We start from the raw sequence: 24,175 nt of genomic DNA, 5'->3' as shown, positions 1-24,175 counted from the left end.
GACAGGATTTTGGAGTAAGCTCTGGCCAGACCTATTACACTCAGGCTTCTAGATCTAGAACCAGGGCCAGTTTCATGTCCATACAACCTGAACAGTCGCATTCGGGCCTGAGCTCAGAACAGGCCTGCGCTTGGTTTAATACTCTGCTGTTGTTGCCTAGAAATTCTCAATAATTTTTAGAAAGGGCCCCACATTGTCATTTTGTACTGGGTCCCAAAAATTATGTAGCTGGTTCTGCCCAGAACTGATTGTGTCTGTTCACAGACTGGTCATCCTTACATAGTCCATTTCACGTGACTGTAAATTGGCAATGTCCGATCATTATTACACAGTTTGTGCACAATGGGGCAAAGGGTTATAAAATATGAAAATTTATCCGGATGTTAGACACAGATGGTTTTCTAGAGACAGTTTTAGTAACCATAGAAAGTAGTTAAGCTGGGGGCTGGGGGCACTGTAGTTGGGAGTAAAAGAGATTTGGAAATCCCTGACTTTGGGCCTCCCTCCACCCGACAGGACCTACCCCTGCACAGGCAAATTACCACTGCTACCCACCCGAGCACATCTCTGAGGAACTGGCAAGACCTGGGAAGCCATGCTCATCAAACCTCCTCCAGCCTGATATCTTCCAATATCCTTTGCTAAAAATGGATCCTTTGTGCTTATCACAGCAACAGTAACTTCCAGAATATGTGAACGTCCAAGTGCTCATTTTCATCAAGTCTCCAGCTCAGTTCTCTGAAGGATTTCTTCAAGGTCATCTAAAGGAACCAGAAAGAATACATACTTTCAGAGACGTGAGTTGAGTATCCTCGCAACAGTCTAGTGATCCCGTTGCCTGTAGTTTTCAGATAACTTGATTGAAAAGCAAAACTAAGCCTAAAGTCTAAATAGCTTTAGTCTACACAGAGATAATTTATTAACAAGGCCTAAAAATTATTTATTTCAAGGTATGTTCAGACAAACCCTTACTCCATAAATTTGTTTATTTTTCCCCTGCTGTGGTAGGATGCCTTTCATAGTAGTGTCAGGGATGTAAGATACTCATTAAGCTAGACTAATTGTCAACTTTAAAATGTTATTTAAAAAAAAAAAAGGAGTTCTCCCTTGCTACATCCCAAACAAAGATCCTAGTAAGAAAAGACAGGATCCTCTCTCCATTGCTGATGATAATAGAGGGAAGCAAGCACTGATTAAATTTATGGAAAATCCAGAGGGCTTGCTTTGGCAGTTTCAATCCCCTTTTTCACCAGCCTTTCCACCAGGGTGCCTAGCAATCAGCAAATTGAACTGGTTCACATTTTTGTTTCTTCTCCTTCCCTCTCTCTAATTGAAGAACAATAAATAATCTTGTGAGCAGAAGACAGAATCTGTAAATGGGATCATCAGAGCCTTCCGTAATTATGAAAGTTATGTGAGCAAGATATGCCCCCTGAAAAATGACAATCCCAAGATAGCTTCCATCTAATTAATGCTAAGAGCATCATTTGTTTCCTCACCTCACTGTAGGATTGGGCATCTGGTTTCTACAGGCAAGAAAGTATATGACAGTAACGTCAGACTGCCTTTCTCTGATGATCCCTATTTATACTCAAAGTGGAATAGCCAGAAGAGATCTTAGCAGGGGACCATCCAAAAACATCTGCATCTACAAGTAAGATGGAAAATCCCCAACCACTCAAGAAAGTCTCGTGTCTATTGTTTTGAGGCCTTCTTTTTTTTTTTTTCATTTCTCACCAAAGCTTAAATTTTGGAAACACACAAGTCAATGCACAAGGTCAAATGTACTTGGAGCTTGTAAGCAACTCAAAAGAGTTCAGGCTCTAAATTGGCGGCCTAGTTTTCTTAGAAAACAAATTTATTTAGTCTATCTACAACTTTTAGTAAGCACCTACCATGTGCAAGTTCTATGTTACCATTCCCATGTGTCACCCAAGACGTAAGATTTATTATCTGCTTGAATCAGAAAAGAAAAATGGAGAGGAAAACAATCCTGCAGCACTCAGATAACCTCAACACACAAATACTATGGGTATTCAAAGGAGTAACCTTCAACCCAATCATTCAAAAGATATCTGTTGCTGCCCAAATCATTCCCAATAACTAAGTAAAATCCTTCATGTTACAACTTAAATTATTTTTTTCCTATTGTCTATGTGGAAAATAATTGTTCACCAACTTCCACGGGATTAATTTCAATTCAACAAATAGTGATTGAGTGCCCATTATGTGCCAGAAATTACAGGCCCTAAGGATTAGAAGTTGAATAATTACAGTCTTTGGTTCTCAACCTATCAGCAAAAGACATGTTTGCAATTAAGTACTAAACCAGAAGCATGAAGAAATGCAAAAGGAAAATAGAGAAAGGAGCTGGTCCTTCCCTGAAAGATTAGTAGCATTTTGCCAGGAAAAAAAGGATAGAAGAGCATTCTAGAGAGAGGGAGCCACAAATAGAAGTGATAGATTAGAAGAGAAAGGTAGATTGGAGGGAAATTATTAAAGACAGGCTAAAGACTTTGGACTCCATCCAATAGGCCACAGGAAGTCATAAAAACTTTTCAAGCCAGCACAGGGAGGCAAAATGACCAGAGTCTAATTTTAGATAAATCATTCTGGAGGCAGAGGACAAGGACTAGGAGAAAGGGACCAGAGCCAAAGTGTTAGGAGGCTATTGCTAAAACAGTGAAAGATTATGTGAATGTGGAGTTCTGCAGAAAATAGGATTGGAAAATCTGTGGGACTTAGTGGCTGATTAAATGAATGGAGTAAAGAAAGAGGAAAAGGAAGAATACTCTGAAGTATTTAGATTGGGTAGCATGGTGGATAGTGATGCCAGTAACAGAGAGGAGGAATAAATGTGGATAAGGATTTCATTTGAGAATATGTTGAGCTTGAGGTAGACACTGGACATCCAGGTGAATACGTCAATTGGACATTTCAATGCACTCACAGGGCTGTGGGATTTGGAGTCATCAGACCATCACAGATGAGATTATCCAGGGTAAAACTATAGCCCTAGGAGAAAGGGGAAAGGACAGAACTTGAGGCCGTCCACATTTAAGAAGGAAGAGGAGACAACGTAAAAGACTGGAAAAAGAAGCAGAAAGGTATGAAAAAAAAGCCAGTAGTGTCAAGTCAAGTCCCTGGGACCAAGTGAAAAGAAAGTTTTAGGAATGAAAGAGATGCTATAAAGAGATAACATAGGATGGGGAGTGAGAAGATATTGGTTTGGGAAAATACAGGACAACTGAATATGAAGAAATTTCAGTACAGGTTTAGAGGAAAGACAGGCAGCAAGGAATTGAGATGGGAATTTAAAGTGAAAACATATGGTGGTAGGGGGACGAAACTGAGGGAGTTTTGTTTCGTTTTTGTTTTCAGAAAATGGGAAGCAAAGTCAACAATGAAGTTAGATATCAGGGTGGGCTGAGGATCTTGAAGAGTGAAGAGAACAAGTATAGGAAATGGAAAGAGAACTGATTAGAAGTGAGTGTATTATTAGAAGTGAATGTATTACAGGTCCAACAGATGTAGGTATTTATAGTAGAGCTGGATCAAACAGAGCCAAGATTTTCCCAATAGCCTTCAGCATCTGGGAGAAAACACATGGTTGGACTGATCCAAGTTCGAGAAGTGTTAAGGTGAGTGTGGCAAAAGTGGTCAGGGAACGAAAGCATTTAGGGAACCAGCGAGGGTCATGACACTGATGCAAGATGAGTGAAGGGAGAAAGGAGGAGGTAGTTTGGGAGAATGGAGGACAAGGTGTCAGAAGGCTGGAGTGAGTCTCCATTGAGTTTTATCTTTTTGTTTTAAGACTTTATTTTATTAGAGCAGTTGTAGGTTTACAAAAAAAATGAAAGGAAGTTACAGAGATTTCCCATATTTATCCTACCCCTATACATGCATAGCCTCCCCCAATATCAACATCACTCACCAGAATGGTACATTTTTTACCAAGGATGAACCTATTTTAACATATCATAAACACTAAAAGTCCACGGTTTACTTTAGAGTTCACTCTCAGTGTTGTACATTCTATGGGTTTGGACAAAAGTAACGACATATTCCATCATTATAATTTCATACAGAGTATTTCCACTGCCCTAAACATCCCCTGTGCTCTGCCTATCCAACTCTCCCCTCCCTCACTATCCCTGGCAACCACTGCTCTTTTTACCATCTCCATAGTTTTGCCTTTTCCAGAATGTCATATTGTCAGAATCATACAGTATGTGACCTGTTCAGATGGGCTCCTTTCAGTTAGTAGTATACATTTAAGTTTCCTCTATGTCTTTTCATGGTTTGATAGCACATTTCTTTTTAATGCTTAATGATATTCCATTGTTTGGATGTACCAAAGTTTATTGATCCATTCACCTACTGAAGGACATCTTGGTTGCTTCCAAGTTTGGCAATTATGAATAAAGCTGCTGTAAACATCCATGTGCAGGTTTTTGTGTGGACATAAGTTTTCACCCCCTTTGAGTAAATACCAAGGAGCCCAATTGCTGGATCTTATGGTAAGAGTATGTTTAGTTTTGCAAGAAACAGCCAAACTGTCTTCCAAAGTGGCACTCTATTGAGTTTTATCACAAGTTTCACGGATATAGGCAATGGCAACTGTGACAGTAGTTTGTACTCAGAGCAGAGCAGTTCTAAGCCACTAGTCATTCAAAGAAGTAGCATAGTTGATGGCAAAAGGTGGTGAGAGCTCCTCACAGAATATTTCTTACTATAGTTAAAGCAGTTACTAAGGTCCACTTCTAAGTGTTTTGCAATATTTAAATATTAAAATGTTAAAGTAAAATTTTAGCAGAGGCTGTGACGTCTTCGGGACATTGGGCACTGATATTTGTAACACTCCCTATTCACTGGAACCTCTGCAGACCCGTCTTAATACTTTCTTCTGCATTCTGAAGAAAAGATACTAAGCCAGTTTCAGTGGCGTTTTCCATTACTTGCAACACAGGTCCCGACTGATATTACAAAAAAAACCCCCACTTAACCAATAAAGGGGATTTATTGGCTTATTTAACAGGAAAGTCCAGAGACAGTTCAGGCTTCAGGGTTGGTTTGATTCAAGGGCTCAATGATGTTGTTAAGGACATGTTTCTTCCTGTCACTCCTCTCTGTCTTTCATGGTGTCAGTTCTACTGTGAGGCTGGCTTCTCAAATGGTGTGTTACATTATATCTCACCTTTCAGAAGGAAAGAAAGAACTTCTTTCCCAGAAGCTTCCAGAAAACAATTTCTTCTCCAATCCCACTATCCTGAAATTGACCATATGCCAAGCCCTGACCTGTGGTCAGAAGGTACAATTATCCTCACTAGTTATATCTGGAAGAGGAGTTGGCCATAAAAGCCATATCCTGCACAAGGGAGGTGTGGTCAACAGAGCAAAAATCAGGGTCATTAACAAAGGGGAATTGTGCACAGATACCCATTATGCTGTCTATTTTCTTTTAGGTTTACAGGTAATATTCCTCCCTGAATTAGGATTCTGCAACATATAGCAAAGATATAGCTAAGAAGAAAATAAATATAGACCGGATGACATCACCTACTATAATGTTGCACTGTTGTTAAAAAATATTTTTCGTTATGTCCTTTCTCCTGTCTATGAACTCATGTTTCAAATCACATTTCTATTGATGGGCGAAGTTTCTTCGGCAGCTGCAGATAACTGCTCTGTTAATTAATCACCTTGAGGGCAGCCCAGTTCCCAGTCTGCATCTCAAGGATGCCTTTTCCTTTATCCTGGGAAAACGTAGTACTGTTTAGAGGCATAAGGTGAATTCTCGTTAGCTTGAAAATTCAATCTTTCTTTTCTTTATCAGAACGAAAAAATAAAGGCCTAGCGGCTAGAGTCTATTGTAGCCTTTTGCCTATATGCAAATTTAAAGTTCATTTTATCTTATGGCAGAAATACATCTAATTAACTTGGCATTCTTTCCTATGTAGCTTTTCCTGGAGGGAGATCTAGTTTGATTTATGATGAACACTTAATTAATAAGTTAATATCACTTCCTATATATGCTTTGTAGCTGTCCTATTAGAATAAGGGGGAAACGTCATAGTGAATTCTGCAAGTCCTTTGGTTATTTCAATCGCTCAAAAGAGATATTTACTATGTTCCCAGAAGTATGTTGGGCATTAAAGTGCAATGTATCATCCACGCCCTCCAGGAGGTCATCCAGCTGGGGAGACGAGCCTTGAACTTACAAAATATTTAAGGGACAGGGCAAAGCAGTATGGGATTAAAGATCAGAAGTAGTAGCGCTACAGAGAGTAAGGGTCACAGGAAACAGTGCAAGGATGGGGGGAGCAGGGAGAAGAAACAGTTCCTCTGAGAGGCTGAGGAAGATCCCTAGAAAAGGAGGGCTTGAGTTGGACCTTACAGAATACTTAGATTGGGTAGGTAGAGAAAGGATGTTCTGCGGATGGAGGGATTGCTGGGAGATAAAAATGAACATTAGTGTTTCAAAGACTGATAAGAACCTGTCCTTCTAAAGAAGGATCAAGGCAATAGTGAGAGGCAAGACTGGCTACACAGTGGGTCCAGAGTATGAAGAACCTTGAGCCCTGTGACAATGGAGGCTATTCTGAAACACCTAATCAGAGGGTTATGCGAATAAGGAGCTAAAACTACCTGGTTGAAGGGAGAATGACCAAGGGCAGGCTGACCAGTTACAAATCAATGTAGGAAACCAGTGGGGAGGCCACGGGCTGCAGCAAGAGGAACAGGCATCTCCCTTCTCCAAAGACGGGCTGCAAGGGAAAAGAGCTCAGACTTGATCTTGGTTCCCAATCTTCTGAAAGTGTGAACACTAGGGTTGAGTTTGAGGTCATAGTGGGGCATCCAAGTGAAACCATCTTGTAAACAGTTGTGGGGAACACATTCAAGCCAAATCTGGATACAGTGCAATTGGAAGTTGACTTCTGGATCCACAGAATTCCTGTCAGCTAGCTGCACCGGTTCTTTCCAGTATTTCATTAATCTCTCGGTCATGTGATTGAATTTCTTGGACTCTACTTATAGGATCACTCCCCTTCCAGAAGTTCCTTTAACAGAGAGTTCCAACCAGAACATATAAGTAAAATAATGCTAACTATGGCCTTAATGACTTAAATATTGCAATTTTCAATGAACCTAAAGCCCACCCTAGGAGAATACAGCTTATTGATGTATTTATTACTGTGTACAGGTAGCACGACCTGTTGTTTATTTAACATGGAAAAAACACCCAGTACCAGCACCATACGTGCCTACGTATGTCACCAAATTTTAAATTTAGGCAGTCTCAAACTTTAGTGTCTATTAATCTAGGTTTTCATTTAAAACACAGATTCACTGGTTCTGGTGGAGCCCTGCAATCTGCATTATTAACAGGTGATCCTGTTGCATAAAATGTTCTTTGGAAAAATACTATCTTAACTCTTGGATGTTAGTCAGCTCTCTCAACCAGTGTGCCTGGTCCATTTTAGGTGTACTGTATTGAATCAATGTGTTCCCAGCCCTAACAGCAAGAAAGCACATATTATGACTTCTTGGATACCTACATCTATCAAGCCTTCCACAGACAAGCCGTCATTTGAGTTATCCCACATAAGAGAATATATCGAGTTGCTATACACATGAACTTCACTTGAAGTCAGCCAAGTCTGGGGTGTATCTCTATTTTCTCAACAAGTCATTGACCCCAACCAAGTAAAGTATCTTTATTTTTCTTCATTCTTCCATTTACCACACTAGCATATTATATATATATACTCAGTGACTCAACAGCAGGGAACGTTAAAGATGGAGAAGAAAACATCCTGATCCAATAAAATCCAATGTAAATATGAATGGTATTGTATTCATTTTTTTAAATTTACTACAAATGGGATCTCTAGATCAGAAGCTCCTCCCTACATGATTCTGGGCCTTAAATACTGAGCTAAGTCCTGAATATAATTTTTGAATCCTTGCTGATCTTGACTAGTCCTCTAATACTGTTGTGATGTATTTATTGATTTATTAATTGACTGAATGAATTTTTAGGATAGAAATCTGGCAGTTTATATTAAATGGTATGTGACTTATTATAAATAACTTTCAAAACATTTTTTTTAACCCAGAAACCATCGAAGGCTCCAAATAAACACCTATGTGAAATTTATGGGACTTTCATATGAAGGTTTTGATTTAAAGTTTGTTAATACGAATTAAGAAAACAAATGACTTTGCACATTTTGTCCTAGGCTTCAAAGTGCATTTTCTTTTAAAGGTATATAGTTAACTCTTGGCTTATTCATGTTCTTTTTCTTTCAACCCAAAGCATTTTCATCTGAGATAGTTGTTTACAGATCTCCAAACATATTTTAAAACCTCCAAAACGGATTAATTAAATCGTTTTTACACAGAATTTTGTCGAGACCAATTTAGTCTGCAGAATTACTTATAAAAGATTACAATTGTTAGATTGCTATTTTAGAAGTGAAACTAATACCCAGGTAGTCTCCCACCGGATGGTAACTTTCTGAATACTGAGCAATGTATATACACACAAGGGGATGGAAATTAATCTACACTGTGCATCCTGTGAATGTTTCCAATTCCGTGCCTATTTACGAGCTTAATATGCTCTTAGGCATCTCCTTCTGAGTAGCTACTTTAGATTTTTAGTTGAATCCAGTAACCCATCAAGCAGATAGCAAAATATAGTTTATGAAAATACATGGCTGCTTAGATATATATTCCAGACATGAAAAATCTTATGGTTGCTAAAGAAAATATAATACTCTAAGAGATTTTAAAGTAGTTATTTCCTGAATGTCTTTTTTCTCCAAACATTAGACGAAGTTGCATTGTTTACAAAAATTTATTCATACAAATTTTACACACTTTATATAACAGTTATCAAAGTCCTAGTTATAGATATCATGTGTGTAATAATACTTGGTTAAGATGATTTTATAATCATTGCACACAAAATAAGAGCTTCAAGACTAACATCTACCTAAATTATCACTATATCATAAATCTGCTCCAGGTTAGTAAGGCTCTTGGAAATTCTAAAAAGTATACAAAAGATTAAACTGGGTGATCACTGTAAATGCTTGCAACTAGCCACGGGAACACTAAATTAGGCTTCATAAATAAAAGGTTAACTAGAGCCCTATTTCCTCTAACAGCTAACACAAATACAAAAAACTCTGCCCATTATCCAAGAAACAAATAATTAAGACTAAAATGCAAGCCGATGTGTTGCAGCATTGTAGGGCCACTAAATAGCCATCTGTGATTCGTGGCGATTTAAAAGGCGAAGAAAGGCACTAACGCTGCAAACTGCATCCGTGTCACACTGCCTGAGGAGACTGCAGAATTAGAGAAAGATTGATCCCGCACACAGGACTCAGGCATAGATCGAATGCCTCTGTGCTTTCCCTGTTTGCAATGTGATCTCCTGGCAGCATCCATCCCGCCTGGGAATGCAAATCCAATTCTGTTTTCTTTGATTTATGACTTCATACTGATCAAATCCATAAAGGAAAAGGAAAGGTCCTTTAAACTTTACAAGCTAATGTTTAATCTTTTCTTGTTCTTCTTCCCCCCCCCCCCCTTTTCAAAAGAATTTGTGCCTGAAATTTGGGAGGTTGGCTGGTTTGCCTGTTGTTGTTTGATCTGGTTGCTGGGTGAAAGTTCTTTTGGTTATAGAGATTACTAGACATGTTCAAGGAATTGATAGGAAACAGACAGACATGCTTTCTGTAGCCAAGAAAGGATACAAGGGGGCAGTTCTCAGGGTCTCTTGGGGCTTGCTTACCTCACTCTTGACCACAGATATAAGATAGTACTCATACATATGAAGACGAGGTTTAAATGATTTATCAGTTAGTAAAACTGAGCAACATGTGAACACTACACATTCTAATATGACAAAGGTTGGTTTTATGAAATAAATTTTACTAAGCAATAAGCCATAATGTAGAAAAATACATTTTACCTACAAACTCAATAAACAAGAAACAAAAGGTTCATATTTAGTGCATAATTACTTAGTGATAACTACACAGGACTTCCTAAACTTTACAGTAAGTGCTCGCATCAAACAACAAAAAAAGAAGCATTCACAAGTTTAAGAGAAGTGAATGAAAAATGGTAAACGGTACTTAAACAGTGCAAGAGGGTAGGAAGGAGGGGTCTTCAGAAAACCACAAAGGAAAACAGTGGCTCTTACAGAGCAGGATTCAAAGGGGAGGATCCTGGCCATTTCACAAGATGAGAAGCATGGACAGCACTGGAGAAAAACACATTGTACTTTGCATCCATTTCCAATACCCAGCACCCAAAGTCAATCGGGCAGGGGACCTCCAGTGGGACTTGGCTTGCCCTCAGTGTCCCAGACCTGGGGCAGCCCCAAACCAGGGTCCTCCTCCTACTGCCTTATGCTCTGCCTCGTCCAATATGCCTACATTTCCTTCACTTTGTTCCAATTGCCCTAACCTTGGGATATTGGGTTCCCTGGAAATACAGAAAAGGGAGCTTTCTACCTAAGTCCCCCTTCTCAGTACAATCCCCCCACTCTTCCCCCAGGCAGTGGTGTGAATTCTGGGGAGAAGCATAATTTGGATCGAGCTGTTGTTTTATCAGGAGAATTTTCTTCTGGGCTGAGAGTCTGAAGAGAGACAAATACACATAAAAGTAGAATCAAAGAAAGCAGAAGTATTGGAATTGGCACCCAGTCAGGGAGAGAGTGCCTCGGTGAGTTCGGCTGGGACTCAAGCAGCCTGCCCCCGGAGACTCACCAGGAAAGACCGCCCTTCAGCAATTCTCCCAAATCATCACCTCAAAACCTCCCTGGAGCAGGGCATCATTGTTTATGTACAGTAACAAATGGTCAGTATTAATATCTTCAGGCCTGTCATGGATAAAAATACTATCCTTTTAATTCCAGTTTACAAAAATAGGAGTAATATTCAAAACAATGATTGTCTATTTTTCTATTTATTTTATATAAAAACATAAACAGCTCAGGCAAATTTCCAATCTTGTGCACACTTTGTATGAACTGCTCCCTATTATACTTATATATATATATATTCTTTATATATATTTATTATATATATATATCTCAATAGTTGGTCCACAAAGTATATCTGTGCATTCTCTAGTGCTTTGTAAAAAGAAAAACAATATTATTATCAAAATATTCATTTAATGGCTTTACTTCATACATAAATACACGTTTGGATAGAACACATGAGCGATGACCGTTCAGTCAGTTGGGAAAATGACTTTTCATTGTGTCAGGGCTGTACACACAGGGTAGCTGGTAACGCATCGCTACAAATACGCTATTCGGCGTCCTTTGTTTTTAACCCTTTGTTTATACCTTTTCCCTAGGACGGCCGCCAAGTATTTCTTGACAGCCATTTGTTTCCGGTAGCGGCTGTAGCTGTCCGTGAAGATTCCGTCTGAGTGGCGCTTGGAGAGCGGCTCCGAGTCGTCCTCCGCGCCGCCGCCCAGGTTCCCACTGCAAGGAAAGGGGTCGGGAAGAGGGTGGCGGGGCGGGAGACACCGGCTCAATAGCGGCGGGGAGCAGGCGGGCCCCACCCCGCGCGGGAGCCTTCGGGGAGGGCAGGCCTCTCACTGCCCACCGCGCCGCCCTCCTCTGCCCGAAAGCAGCCCGAGGGTGGGCTTCGATGGAAACCCCTCACTCCGCCCTCCCCACCGAGGATCTCCGGGCTGCAAGTCCTCACCGAAGGGGCCCGGAATGAGGTCTGGGCCAAGGGCACGCGATTTAAGCCTATCCTTTCCCCAAACGCTGCCCTTAGAGAAATGCCCATCCGCGCGCTTGCGCTGGCTTGTCCTCACCGTCCCTCTCGCCCCCCATGAACACAGAAAATAACCAAAGAGCCCTAAGTGCCACGAGGGCTGCGCGCTGGAGTTTACATCGATCCTGCAATTCTAGTCAGACACGAGCACTCCTCCTTCAGCACGCTAAGTTGAAAAACGTGATAATAATATAAGTCGACAGGCTGTAGGCAATATTTTTCATCGCATAAATTATTCATTGCGAAAAATGTAATCTGTTTTCCCATGGGCTTTATTAAAACGTTGCCTTCTGCTGAGAGATGCTCCACGAAAGCCCTGTGCTCTGGGTTTGTCTGGCACGAGAAAAAACTGTTTCCCTAACTGTCCGAATTTGAGGATTTGTTTGTTTCGATTTGAATTTACAGGAAAAGAAATGTAAAAGCAAAAACAAAAAGTCAAGCTTAGAGGAAATTATAGCAAGTCGTCCCGCGAAGCTTGAAGGTTTTGAATGAATGAGGGGTTTGTTTGGTTTCTCTTTTTTTTATTCAAAACGGCTCAAACTCCCCAGTCTTGCTACCCTGGCCTGTTCTCTCCCGGACCCGCGCTGTCTCGCCCAACTTAAGGAGCAACCTCAGACCTCTCGCTGGGGCTGGCCGGGCCCCGCAGCCCCCGCGGCGGCGCAGACGCGCCCTCCGCCCCACGTGCGCGCGCGGACGCAGCAGCCAGGCCGCCCGCTCCGGGCGCACGCTCGCCGTCACGCGCCCGTTAACTCTTTCGCAAACTCTTACCCCAGGCTCTTGGCCACGAGCGTCTGCAGGTATTTCCTGGCGGACAGCTGGTCCAGCACTTTGCGGTACGCCTTGTTAAGGATCCCATGGGCGACATCTCTAACAGGGAGGCAAAGTGCGCGCCCAAGGTCACTGACTCTGTCCCCAAGTGGCCTCCCCAGGTCCCCCGCTGGGCACGCACGCCCCTCGGGGCTCCGGGAGGCTGACGGGGAAACCCCTAGAGTCACTGAACTCGCGAATAACTCCCTTGGGATGTTCCCGTGAGCGAATGGCAGGACCGGGAGTTCCTCCTGCCCTCCGGATATGGCAGGTCTGCGCCCCGGCCGGGGAGCGCGATCACTGCCACTCCTTGGGCCACAGACCTTTCGGTCACCACGCAGCCCTCGTGTCCACACAGACCGGCCTGCTTTCTGTCGCTCTCGTGGGAACCAGCCAGGGATAAAAGAGACTTGAGGGCTTTTATGAAAAAGAACCTGCTCGGTGGGCCACCCCCCACCCCGCCCCTCCCACCACCTCGGTCCCGGGCGGAGGTACCTCCTCTCCGCGGGGTAGTAGAGCGCGGAGGCGGGGCTCCCCGCGCCTGGCGGCTCCGGGTCGTAGAAGTCCAGAAGCGGGTTTCCGTCCTCGTCGTACGCCTCGTCCTCTGGCCTGCCGGGGTAGCGGGGGCAGAGGGAGTGGTCAGTACCAGTCCCTCCCGGGCTCTACAAGGACCCAGAGGAGGGGGCTCGCACTGATTTTCCTTCTTCCTAAAGGTTCCCCCGGAGAACTACCTCTTCTTGAGGGACAGGGATGGGGGTAGAGGTAAGGAGGAGAAAACTACGCCCAACAGAAATTCACACCTCGCGAGGCGGCTCTCCTGCCCCTCTTCCCGCGGGGAAGGAGTCGCCCTGCAGGGTCGCGGCCCCAGCGAGCACCGGGAAGCCGAGGCGTCTCTGCCGACCTCGCGCACCTGGCCACCGAAAGGGCCCGCCCCCGTCCGGCCTGGCGCCAGAGCGTCCCCCCCCCCCCACCCACCACCACCAAAGCAGCAACGGGCGGGGACGAGAAAAAGGCCCTAGGAGAGGAGACGCTGGCCAACGCGATGACCGTAGGGGGGAGGCCCAGAACCAAACAGAGAGAGTGGGTGGGCGGGGTGTGCGGTGGCCGACTCCGGCAGCCACCCCCACCCAGCTTCCGAGCCCAGGGGAGCCCTTCCCTGCGTAGATGTAGGTCACGGAGAACCTCCGGCTTCTATTTTGGGCGGGAGAGGATCTGGCAGGAACATGAATAATAGATGCCCCTAAACTTAGCCCGTTCGGCGGCGGCTCATTCTGTGGTGTGTCCGCGCCCTCCGGTGCCTCTCGCCCGGGGAAAGTGCCAGGCACTTGAGACTTTGAAAATAGCTGGGGGTGAAATAGGGCTTTTAAGTCCACTAAATAAATAGTTCGCACTGATGTGTTAGACATGGCGGGGCGTCGGGACCACATCTCAACCCTGGGACTCAGGGAAAGGGTCAACAGGGGACCGAGAGCCAGCAGGAGCGCAGCGGTCTCGCAGTCGCCCTTGCCTACCGCCTCTATCCTTGATATAAGACGGGGAGAGGTGGGTTAAAACACAAAAAAAAAAAACCTCGCTATGGGCTACTGGAGAGACTCGGAAAGCGGCCAGTGCAAGCAGCGATCTCTAGGAGGGTTAGAGTCACACTTCGTTTCGCCACTCGCCTTTCCCCCTCCCTGAGGAGGTAAGAGAAAGGCAAGCACATCCCTCGCCCACCCCGCGCCCAGCCTTTTTCCTGGGCGACGCGCCTCTGCCCTGGCCAGGCTGCCTGGATTCCCCGGGTCTTTCTGACTACTTCCATCCTGCCCCGTGCCCAGATGCTGGAATCTAATACTGAAGCCAGAACCCATCCCTCCGGCCAAATCAATGGTCAGCAGCCCCAAAGGCGAACGTTCTTGGGCGCGGCTGGGAGGAGCAGCTTTTCGCGCAGAACGCGCGCTCCTGGCTGCCGGGAGTCTGGGACACCGCGGGGCGCGGACGCCGTGCGGCAAAGCGAGCTTCCACTCTCCGGCTGACCCGCCGGGACTCGGGGGCTGCGGCAGGGAACCCGGGCAGCACCGACCGATTAGCAATCAAGGATTAAGGAAAAAGCCAGGGTTACTCCAGCCTGGGACGGGCAGGGCTGTTCTCCTAGTCCTGCCTGCCTGCTTGCTTTCTCTCCCTCTCTCCTTGCATCCGTTTCATCTCTTCTTCCCCTTCCCTTTCAACCTCATTCTTGTTCTTCCTTCTCTCAAATCGCTTTTCCTCAACCGTACCTGGCCAGCACTCCTCCTCCCCTAGACAGTCTGAGCCCCAAAATGCAGTTGGAAAACGTATCACTTGAGAGAAAGCTCTTCAGGGGAAAGAATTCGAATTGAGGTGAGGAGAGTGGAAGAGAGAGTGGGAGACCCCGTCCGGACAGTCCAGAACGAGCTGTAACAAAGCAAAGTCCACGGGAGCTTCATGCTCAGCCCCCAGGCAGGCTCCGGGAGCCGAAGTTCTCCTAACTCAAGCTAAGAATAGGGAGAAGTCAAACTCGGGCCCTGCCCTGCGCCCCTCCCGCGGGCGGGGCTGGGGAGGGGAGGTTTCCCAGCCCGCTGAAGCGCGCTGGCTCCTCCCGGGCCCCTGGGCTGCCTCGGGCTGGGGGAGGGGCGCCGAGCCGCCGCGGAGCTGCCAGGGCCAGGGACCCGCGGCCGGACCCCGGCTGGTGGCGGCGCACTGGGGGCGCGTGGGGAGATGGTCGTAGCTGGAACTGAGGAACCGCAGGAGGGCGACCACGAGGAGGTGTCCGGGGAAGGGAAGCCCCGGCCTCAGCTCAGCCCGGGCGGCCAGAACCTACCTGATCCCGGGGAACCGGAGTCCAGCGGCGGCAGGTGAGCAGTAGACGCTGCTGTGCATTATTATCCCGTAGAGCAGCAGGGCCAGCCTCGCTCCGCTACACATGGTCATTCTGCGCAGGTCGGGAAAGAGGGCACCCAGCCGTCAGAACGCCCCTGGCCTTCCACGCTCCAACCCCAAGGAACTCCCTAGCTGGGGGAGGGACTGAGCGAGCTGTGGCTCCCTGTGTCGAATACCACTTAATGACAGCCCGCGCGCGCGCCGCCACTTCCCTCTCTCTATAGTTAGAAAAGATATACATGGATACACCCAGTGCCCAGTAACCCGCCAGACCTGGTGCGAAGGAAAGCTAACTCGTACCCTGATGCCGGCGAAAGAATAGGCAGTCAAGTGAGTCTTTTGGTTTGCTAAGATTATTTTTCCCCTCTCCATTCTTACCAACTCTTACCGCTGCTAGGAGAGGTTTTGCTGCCAAGTAGGACGGCGGGCAAAGGGCTTCTCCAAGTTTCTTCGCCGGAGTCACAACCCAAAAGGCATCACCGTCTGGCGTTAGCGTCTGAGGAGAAGCCGCAGGAACGAGCAGGAGCAGCAGGAGGAGCTGGAGGACTTGTTTGCCGAGGCCGATATTCTGTTCAAAAGTTTGTCGACGCACAGAAGTAGGAGGCAGCGTGACACCGAGAGAAAGGGGTGAGGAGAGAGATGTAGAAGGAAGAAAGAGGAGGCGACCAGCTAAAGGGGGGGTGGGGGACAAAGTGGCCGTAAGTCCACTGGGAGAAAGAAGTAAGTGATTAAGGAAAAGAGGGAAAGTCGAAGACGGAGGGGAAGGAAAAAGAGGGCCTCGGGCAGCCGGCGTCTGTGGGAGCCGCCCCGGTCAGGCAGCTGCGCGAGTCGGCAGCGCCTTCTCTGCTCTGAGATCCCTCTGGCTGCGTCTGAAGCTGCGGCTTCTTCAGCTGCTGCCGGTGGTTACAGAGGTGACCGGCCCTCTGCTCCTATTTATATGTGCAGTTAGCAGAAATCTATCCGAACATGGTTTTAGAAGAGCCTTCCTTATCAACATCTGTCTGCCTGCGGCCTTTAAGTACAGAATATTTTGTTGCACTGTTGCGCTCCGATTTTTATTCATGGAATGACTTCCCCCTTTTTTTTTTTTTTTCAGTCACGTAATGATCGGGTATCAGAAAAAGACGTCAGCATCCTAGTCCCTCAAGGAACATATTAACTATTCTGTGCTGTCCTCTTGGATGATAAGATCCGGAGTCATCGACTTCTCATAAACACCTTTCACTCATACAATCCAGTTTTTAAGAAGTCCAATTATTTTGATGGTTTTCAGTTTTACCCATTTCTCAAGCATGGGTATAGAACTCATAGAATTTGGAGGATGGTAAAAGTCATGTTTTTAACTATGTCCCTACTATTTCTCTTTGCTTTTCATCAAGCCCCAGCAATCTGAGCTCTGGTCTCTGGAATTAAGCACCAAGCTCTCCTATTAATAAATTTAATTTAGATCTCCTAATTTCTTGCGTATGTTCTTTCAGATAGACAATTAAATGTGGAAGTCGTTTTGTTCTTAAAGGGAAGTCTTGGAGGATTTTCAGTAAATCGCTAATGAGTCTGGCTGTCGTTGACAGTCTGGCTACGAGTAGATTGATGAGAGTTAAAGCTGGTCCGGAGCGCGGCCTGTGGAGCTGTTCAGACTCTGAGTGCTGAACTGTTTGGTCGCAGATGCTACAAGACATCGAAAATTGCCACTGGTTTAATTTTTCACCAGAGCCTCTAAATCTGAAGATTTGGCAGTGGTTCCATTAATGTAGCGATTCACTGTCCAAGTCACCCCGCTATTCAGATACACTCCCCCCTCGCAGTGTCCATGAATGCCCTTAATGCTGAGAGCAGTCTGACCCCTGCCTAGATTGAAGTAAAGAGCATTCTATATCTCCCATCAGTCCTGATCTTTGGATGCCCAGATGGCCTGTTTGGACACCTTCACACTTTCTCTGGCTCTTACTGATTTCAAAACTGAAATTGTAAAATTCTATTTTCCATGAAAATTGAAATTTTAAGAATTTTGGAGAGAAAAATGTTTTCCCCTTTATTTACAACTAGGGGGTGGGGAGGGAGGGGAATACAGACAGACTGGGAAAGCCCGACGGTTCCCAGTACAAGTTCACTTGCTGAGGGTTCCTAACAGGAATCCCTCCTTTGGGAATGGTTAATTTTTTTTAACTGAAAATGACGTGGGAAGAGGAAAGCAATAAGGGAAGACCACATCCATCCGGAGGCTTCCAAGTCCCTGGGTAATTTGAGAAGATTCGTAAATTTCTACTCCAGTAAGAGAACTTGGGTCTATTTCTCTTGAAAAGGAAATAGAGCCATCAATAACCATTAATGTGCATTTTAATTATTTGGATCTTAAACAAAAATTAGAGGAAATGGCAATTTTGTGGGAGTGTTTCCTGTTACTATGATTTGGATCTAACATTTAAATAAGCCATATTAGTTCCTCATGCTTTTCCTAAGACAAAATTATGATTCTCATTTTCAATGCCTTTCCCGCTCTATTATTTGAGATTTAATACTTCCTCCAAGAAGACAAAGTTTTGCTTATTCCTGGCCATGAATGGCCAGAAACTGCCCACTTCCTCTTAGTTTGTTCCTGGGGACTCTCCTGATAGCCTGCCTGTAATAAAGCTTCAAACCACATCTACATCTGTGGGGATGTATCTCTTTGTCTCCACTGCATATGTTCGCTGATTTATGCTGGAGTTTTACATGAGTGTGTTTCTCCGGAGTAAGCTCGCACACAAAGAGCCCTTGGTGAACACGACTGGATTATCAAGCAGAGACGTCTTTCTTACTAAAGCGCCCAAAGCTATGCCCGAGTGTGGCATTCCTGTCTTCCGCCTTGCTTCACGTCAAAGGTGAACCCGATTAAAATCCTTACTCTTTCCTCCAACGCGAATTCTGAAATGAGTTCAACCTGCAAAAATATTTGAAAATTTCCGAGACTCCTTGTACAAATTCACTACTCAACTTTAGTAAAGGGAGCCACCATGTGGGGAATTTGTTGACTTCACGGTCTATTAAAAGGGGAAAACCACAAACACCATTAACTTTGTGGGGAGGAAGAAGGCACTCCCGGCCCCACGGCCCCGCAGGGCTCGGAAATGCGCCTCCGGCTGACAAAGGCGGGGCCGCTTCCACTCTTCCCGGCTTACACACTCTCAGCGCGGAACTCCAAAATTACTCCGGCGCTCCAAAATTACTGGCCTCGAGGCCTGAACCCATTCACTGAAGTGAAAGACTAAGCAGAGAATTTAATTTGAGATTCTTGGTCGCTGAACTCCAGACAATCAAGCTTCCGAGTCACATCCGTTGCTCAGCACAATCTAAAGACCCGCCCAGCCCCGACCCACAGCTGCCTAGAGGAGTCGAACCCCGGACGGGATCCAGGATCATCTGGCAGATCTTTCGTGCCACTGACCCTCTCTGATTAGGCGCTTTTGGCGTCCTGTGCCACGGAAGCTTTCCTATTCTCGAAAGTTCTGGCGATTGGCCCCTGGGCCAGGAAATGCCAGGCAGGCTGAGGAACCAGAACCTAAGGACTGGGCCCGAGATCTGCGAAAGTCTGAGGCCGCACCCCTGCCTAGCCAAATCCTCCTGCGTGAGCGCAGGCCCTTTCTGCTTTCCATTGGATGGAGGGGGATATGGGGCGACCGATGTCTCAAAGACCAAAACTTCCCCCAAGTGCCCCCGAGAGTGATCATTTGCTTCTGATCTCAAGAGCGTTCTCCCTCGAGCGTTAACGTGCGTCTGGGAGCTTTGGGGAGCGGCGAGGAGGAGGGCCGCATCAGGCGGAAAGGCCCGGCTGCAAAGGCCCGGAGCCACCCCGAATCCACTGACCAGGTGTCTCGGCAGGGCCGCATAGGGAGCCGCGGCCGGTAGAGGCTTGTTCGCTACAAACGCAGACTCCAACCTAACTTAAAGCGAGGGGACTGGCCCTGGGCCGAGGATCAGAAGGACCCTGAACCAATGAGCCCTTTGTGGGAGAAGGGAGTAAAGGAGGTGAAGAGAGAAGAGAATTGGTCTGGGGCAGGGTAGGGAGTAGAGCCTTCCAATTTTATTTTCTTCTTACCTGCTTTCTCTCCCAAAGGGATTTTTACATCCTCCTAAAGTGATGGAGGTTAAGAGGGAGAGAGAACCGCTCAGATCTCCCATACGTAGTTGAAAATAACGTGGGAAGAACAGGGAGGGGACGAAGCCGGGGATCAAGCGTTAGAACTTCCTATTTACAGGTAACGCAAAGGAATTTCACGTCTTCCAACAGCCCAGCCCTTCCCTCCAAAGTTCGACAGACGACGTAGAAGAGTTCCCAGGCAGCGAAGCTCCCTTCCAGGCTACGGAAGCGAAAAATGGCATGTAACTGAAATCACGTCCAGTTAGAAAAGCCAGTGAAACTAGGGACATCTTCAGAATAGAAGGTCTTACCTGTGTCCTCTGTGAGGCGGAGACGGAAGGTGTCAGTCTCCGGCTAAGCCGTGACCTACCCAGAAGAGGCTGTTTGGAAATGTTTGTTGGAAATAATAAAAGACTCTGAATTTCAAGTCCCTAATGTATCAACTCCTTTTTATCCCGTCTGTCCTTAAGATATGAAAACATAACTTTTGGTCCGAAGTGATGAATGCTAGCTACAGATGAAACCAACACTTCCCTGAATTGTTTTTCCTGGTCACTGAAGCATCAGCCTTCTTTGAAGTTTCAAGCCTTGAACCCTCAATCAACACTCAATTTAAAGAACTCTTTGGCCCTTGAAAAATTGGATTTTTAAGTCAAACAGGAGGAATATGTCTAGTATATTTACTGAGAGTTTGAATTTGCAGATGGCTTCGCAACATTAGCAAATACCTGGCATAGGCAAGACTCAGTTCCCTAGGGGAAGGAGATTCCACTACTTTCCTTCTGGCCTCTACGCATTCTACACAAGCGTTCACTTTTCCTTTCTTTGGCCATGTAGCTCTCCCCATTGCCCTGTACCACCACCGTCCCCAGCCCCTACCCCCAACAATTTTTTTACCTTACCAAAGGACACATTTGCACACAGCATCTTCATACATTCCTGGTATAAATAATGCCAAATCACATTGGAAAAATCTTATCTTCTCATCTTATTCATTTCTAGTCAATACTTAGCGTAAGAACCAGGCCACAGTAAGCTTTTTCAGTGAACAAGCTTGATGCAAAATATCATCCTCTCGTATGAGTAACAAAAGTAAATTACAACCCTGTATTCAATTTGACTCTAAACTTTTTCTCTTCTGAGTCTTCCAGAAAATGCAATGACTAATGACTCACTTCATACCGATTACACCTGTAGGGAAACCCAAATGTTCTTCAGAACATCATGACCATCACTTACTGGACTGCCTGCATCATGCCCTTCTGAACTCACTATGAAGTAAGGAGCTGATGAGTTTACCCATAATGTATCATGACTCCTCTGACCTTCAGAATTTAGTGCTTCACACACTCTGAAAACAACCAGCAAAAGAAGCCTTTCCAAACCACATGAGCAAACACATCACTCTCTAATTCAAGAACAGAAGTACATGTTCACAGGGCCAAGAAATTTTGCCCGTTGTTTCAAGACAAAGCAGACACTCAAGAAGCAAAAACTAGGATCTAACTTTTGCTGCAGGTTTGGGTGATTTCAACTCTCTCACATATATGGCTCTTCTAAGGCCTTCTTCTCTGAACATTAGTTTACTGGGTACAAAAATATATATCCCAGACTTCATGTGCAGCATCTACCAAAATCTCCTGAGATTTCCAGAATATGTCCTCTTAAAAGCCAAGGAGAAGAAAGTTTTCTCTCTACTTCAGTCTAAATCCTCTGCTCATATAAGGCTTAAATACAGGAAGAAAAGCTTGGAGAGGACCCAGGAAACCCAACATCCTAAATGAGTTTTTACGACAGCTCCTGAAAACTTTAGAAGATCTGTGTGCAAAATAAAACATGGTTTTTATGAGTAAATGAAAAAAGGGTATTACTCTGTGAGTTCATAGCATCCCAAACCTCTGTCCTCTAGGTTCAGACTCAGCTTTATCTGTGAATATAGGTCTATTTGTAATAATTTTGGAGCCTTTGTGTTTCATTATCCTTACTACCAGCACTTTGTAGTAATAATGATAACTCTGCAAATACTTTTTAACTAATCTTTCTCTCCACACAAATATACACAAGCATGATTTAAAAAAAAAAAAAAAAAAAAAAAGCTAGCATCTGCTTGGAATACAGTTACATTTCCCCTGAGTTTACTATTTGAAAACTTCACTTATTATTTCTTTAAATTCTTTTAAATTCTTCCTTCCAGTGGGGCTGCATGATTTTGCTACTCACCGGTTAATAACAGCAGTAACAACAGCGATAACAATTCTTCACTGAAAACTTAAACTTTGCTAAATACTTCACTAGAGTTTTTTCCTTTACCTACAAACAGTCTTCTTTCCAGGTACTATCATTACCCGACTTTACAGATGAGAAACTGAGGTTCAAAGGGGTTAGGTAACTCACCCAAAGTCACCTAGCTGCTACCCTGTAATACAGAGATTCAAATTCAAGTCTCAATGACTCAAGACAGTCTTAATGACTACAGTATATTTCATTGGTTTACATGTTTACTTTCTCTAGAGTTGCTATAAATCTAAATTACTAATTTAATGTGAGCTTTAATCTCTGATTTGACTCAACTGAGAATAAAATAGGTTTCTTTTCTCATTAATTTTCAAATTAAAAATTATGTTTAATGTAATAGGAATCAAATGCTTTTAACACAGTAGAAACTGGTTACAAACACGTCATATACTTATGGGCTTTGCGTTATAGAATAGATATGCTTCTAAAACTATGTGCATTAATAGTGCACATATTCTTATATTCAACAATTTGAAAAGGTAAAAAATATTGCTAACCCTAGTCATAATTTCAAATGATTTCATATTTAAGAATGTAGCAAAAGTTTAAGTGATGTGTTTAAGTAAAAAAAATTCATTATTTTGTAAGATCATCATTTAATAGCCATTCTATCATCATCATATCTTATCAAATCATCATATAATTCAATACCACAGAAACCATATGATTGGCAGTGAGTCATGATTTTTGTGAGTCAAATAAGATGATGTACATAAAAATGTTCTATAAACAGTAGATCCTAGACCAGTATAAGGGAAGGAAAATTAACATTTATTGAGCTCCTTCTTGATAGACGTGAGATGTTCTGTGTTAGCAAACATTGTCCCATTTAACTCTTGTATCGCCCTGGGAGGTAGTTATAGTGTTATTATCCCCATTTTTACTGATATATAAACTGAGACTCTTACAGATGCATTAACTTGCCCAAGGCACACAGCTAATGATGACAAAGTCAGGTTTCCAAACCAGGACGAGCCTTTTCCAAACTTAGTAGTAGCTTTCTCCTACTGTTTGGCCTCTCTGTTATTACTGTATAATTACTGTTATTATTAAAGGAGAAAGAGGCATCAGCTTTCATAAAAGTACAGGATTATTCAACAAAATATGAGTTTTAAGGCAGTAGTTTGAACAATTCTTCTTGCTTTTTCTTGAATTTTAAAAATAAGTGAAGAAGTGATGTGCAAGTATTATTTCTAAGAACATTTTAAAAGAGAGAAGTAAGGAATAAGGTTGCACTCATGGGTGTTAAAAAACGTGATAAAGTTTCAGCAATTAAAACAATGTGGTGCTGGTGAAATAATAGATCAATGTGGTGGAATAAATATACAGTATATAAATATAAAGAAATAAACACTATTATGTAATTTCCAATGGAAGAACAGAATACTGGAACAACTGGAAATCCATTTGGGGGAAAAAATGAGATCGTTACTTCATATCCTTCAACAACACCAAACATATTCAGATGGATTAAAAATTTTAGTGAAAAGAAAATCACAAAAATACTAGAAAAAATATATAAATATTTTTAAGATTGGAAAAGAAATTTAAGACTAATAATTTAAAAGAAACCAAAAAGAAAGAGATTGACAAATTGGGTAAAATATTTTTTAAATTTCTCTGTATTAAAAGAAAATCCATAAATATAGTTAAACAGTACATGCAAACTTGGGGGAGATGTTGCCACCTTATAAAAAATTAAAAATTCAAATTTTCAAAATACAAAGAACACTTACAAAATCCATAAAGAAAAGACAATCACACTTAAATGCAAAGTTGGTAAAGAACATAAACAGGCAATTCACTAAATTAGAAATGTGAATGACTAATAAATTGCACAAAATTTTTCTCACCAAATGGATAGTCTGTTGTCCCAGTATCCTACTCTTTCCCTCAGAAATTCCATCATAGTCTTGATTTCCTTATACTTATGTACTTTACACTTATTCCTTTGGTCTATGTAGCATAAATGTCATAAAAATGCAAATTAAAATATTGTTCTTTAACTTACCAAGTTGGAATGATTTTTCATATTCTACTATGTTGTATTGTCAAACATGCCAGGAAATACGTGCTCTCGAGCACTGCTGGCAGGGGTGTAAATTGATCCAACTTTTCCAGAGGGCAGTTTGTCAATTATGCGTAAATTTGACCCACTGATTTTACTTCTGTGAATTTATGCTGCGGAAATAAACATGGATCTGTCCAAAGATTGACTACAACACTATTCATAGCACCATTGATTTTAACAAGGAACATTTGA

The 24,175-nt window shown here is 43.8% G+C and overlaps 1 protein-coding gene and 1 long non-coding RNA gene across 3 annotated transcripts; one reads left to right on the top strand and one right to left on the bottom strand.

Annotated features, from left to right (window-relative positions):
- Positions 1 to 10,980: 10,980 nt before the first annotated feature.
- On the bottom strand, positions 10,981 to 16,029 carry ADCYAP1 (adenylate cyclase activating polypeptide 1). Of its 2 annotated transcripts, none has more exons than XM_001492442.5 (5): positions 15,889 to 16,029; positions 15,442 to 15,552; positions 13,122 to 13,235; positions 12,588 to 12,686; positions 10,981 to 11,518 (listed from the first exon to the last, which is right to left on the bottom strand). In XM_001492442.5, exons 2-5 carry the CDS (start codon positions 15,549 to 15,551, stop codon positions 11,329 to 11,331), a joined length of 513 nt encoding a protein of 170 aa, XP_001492492.2. In that variant the 5' UTR covers position 15,552; positions 15,889 to 16,029; the 3' UTR covers positions 10,981 to 11,328. The 2 variants fall into 2 exon arrangements, with proteins under 2 accessions (XP_001492492.2, XP_070131679.1); XM_070275578.1 differs by having other exon boundaries at positions 11,195 to 11,518; positions 15,879 to 16,018.
- LOC111774712 (uncharacterized) lies at positions 15,245 to 16,734 on the top strand. The gene is made up of 3 exons (XR_002809861.2): positions 15,245 to 15,475; positions 15,898 to 16,127; positions 16,597 to 16,734. It is a non-coding gene; the product is annotated as an uncharacterized lncRNA (long non-coding RNA).
- Positions 16,735 to 24,175: the final 7,441 nt, after the last annotated feature.

The sequence above is a fragment of the Equus caballus genome, chromosome 8 (assembly GCF_041296265.1).
Source record: "Equus caballus isolate H_3958 breed thoroughbred chromosome 8, TB-T2T, whole genome shotgun sequence".
Classification (NCBI taxonomy): Eukaryota; Metazoa; Chordata; class Mammalia; order Perissodactyla; family Equidae; genus Equus; species Equus caballus.
This window is presented reverse-complemented; position numbering and strand designations above follow the sequence as displayed.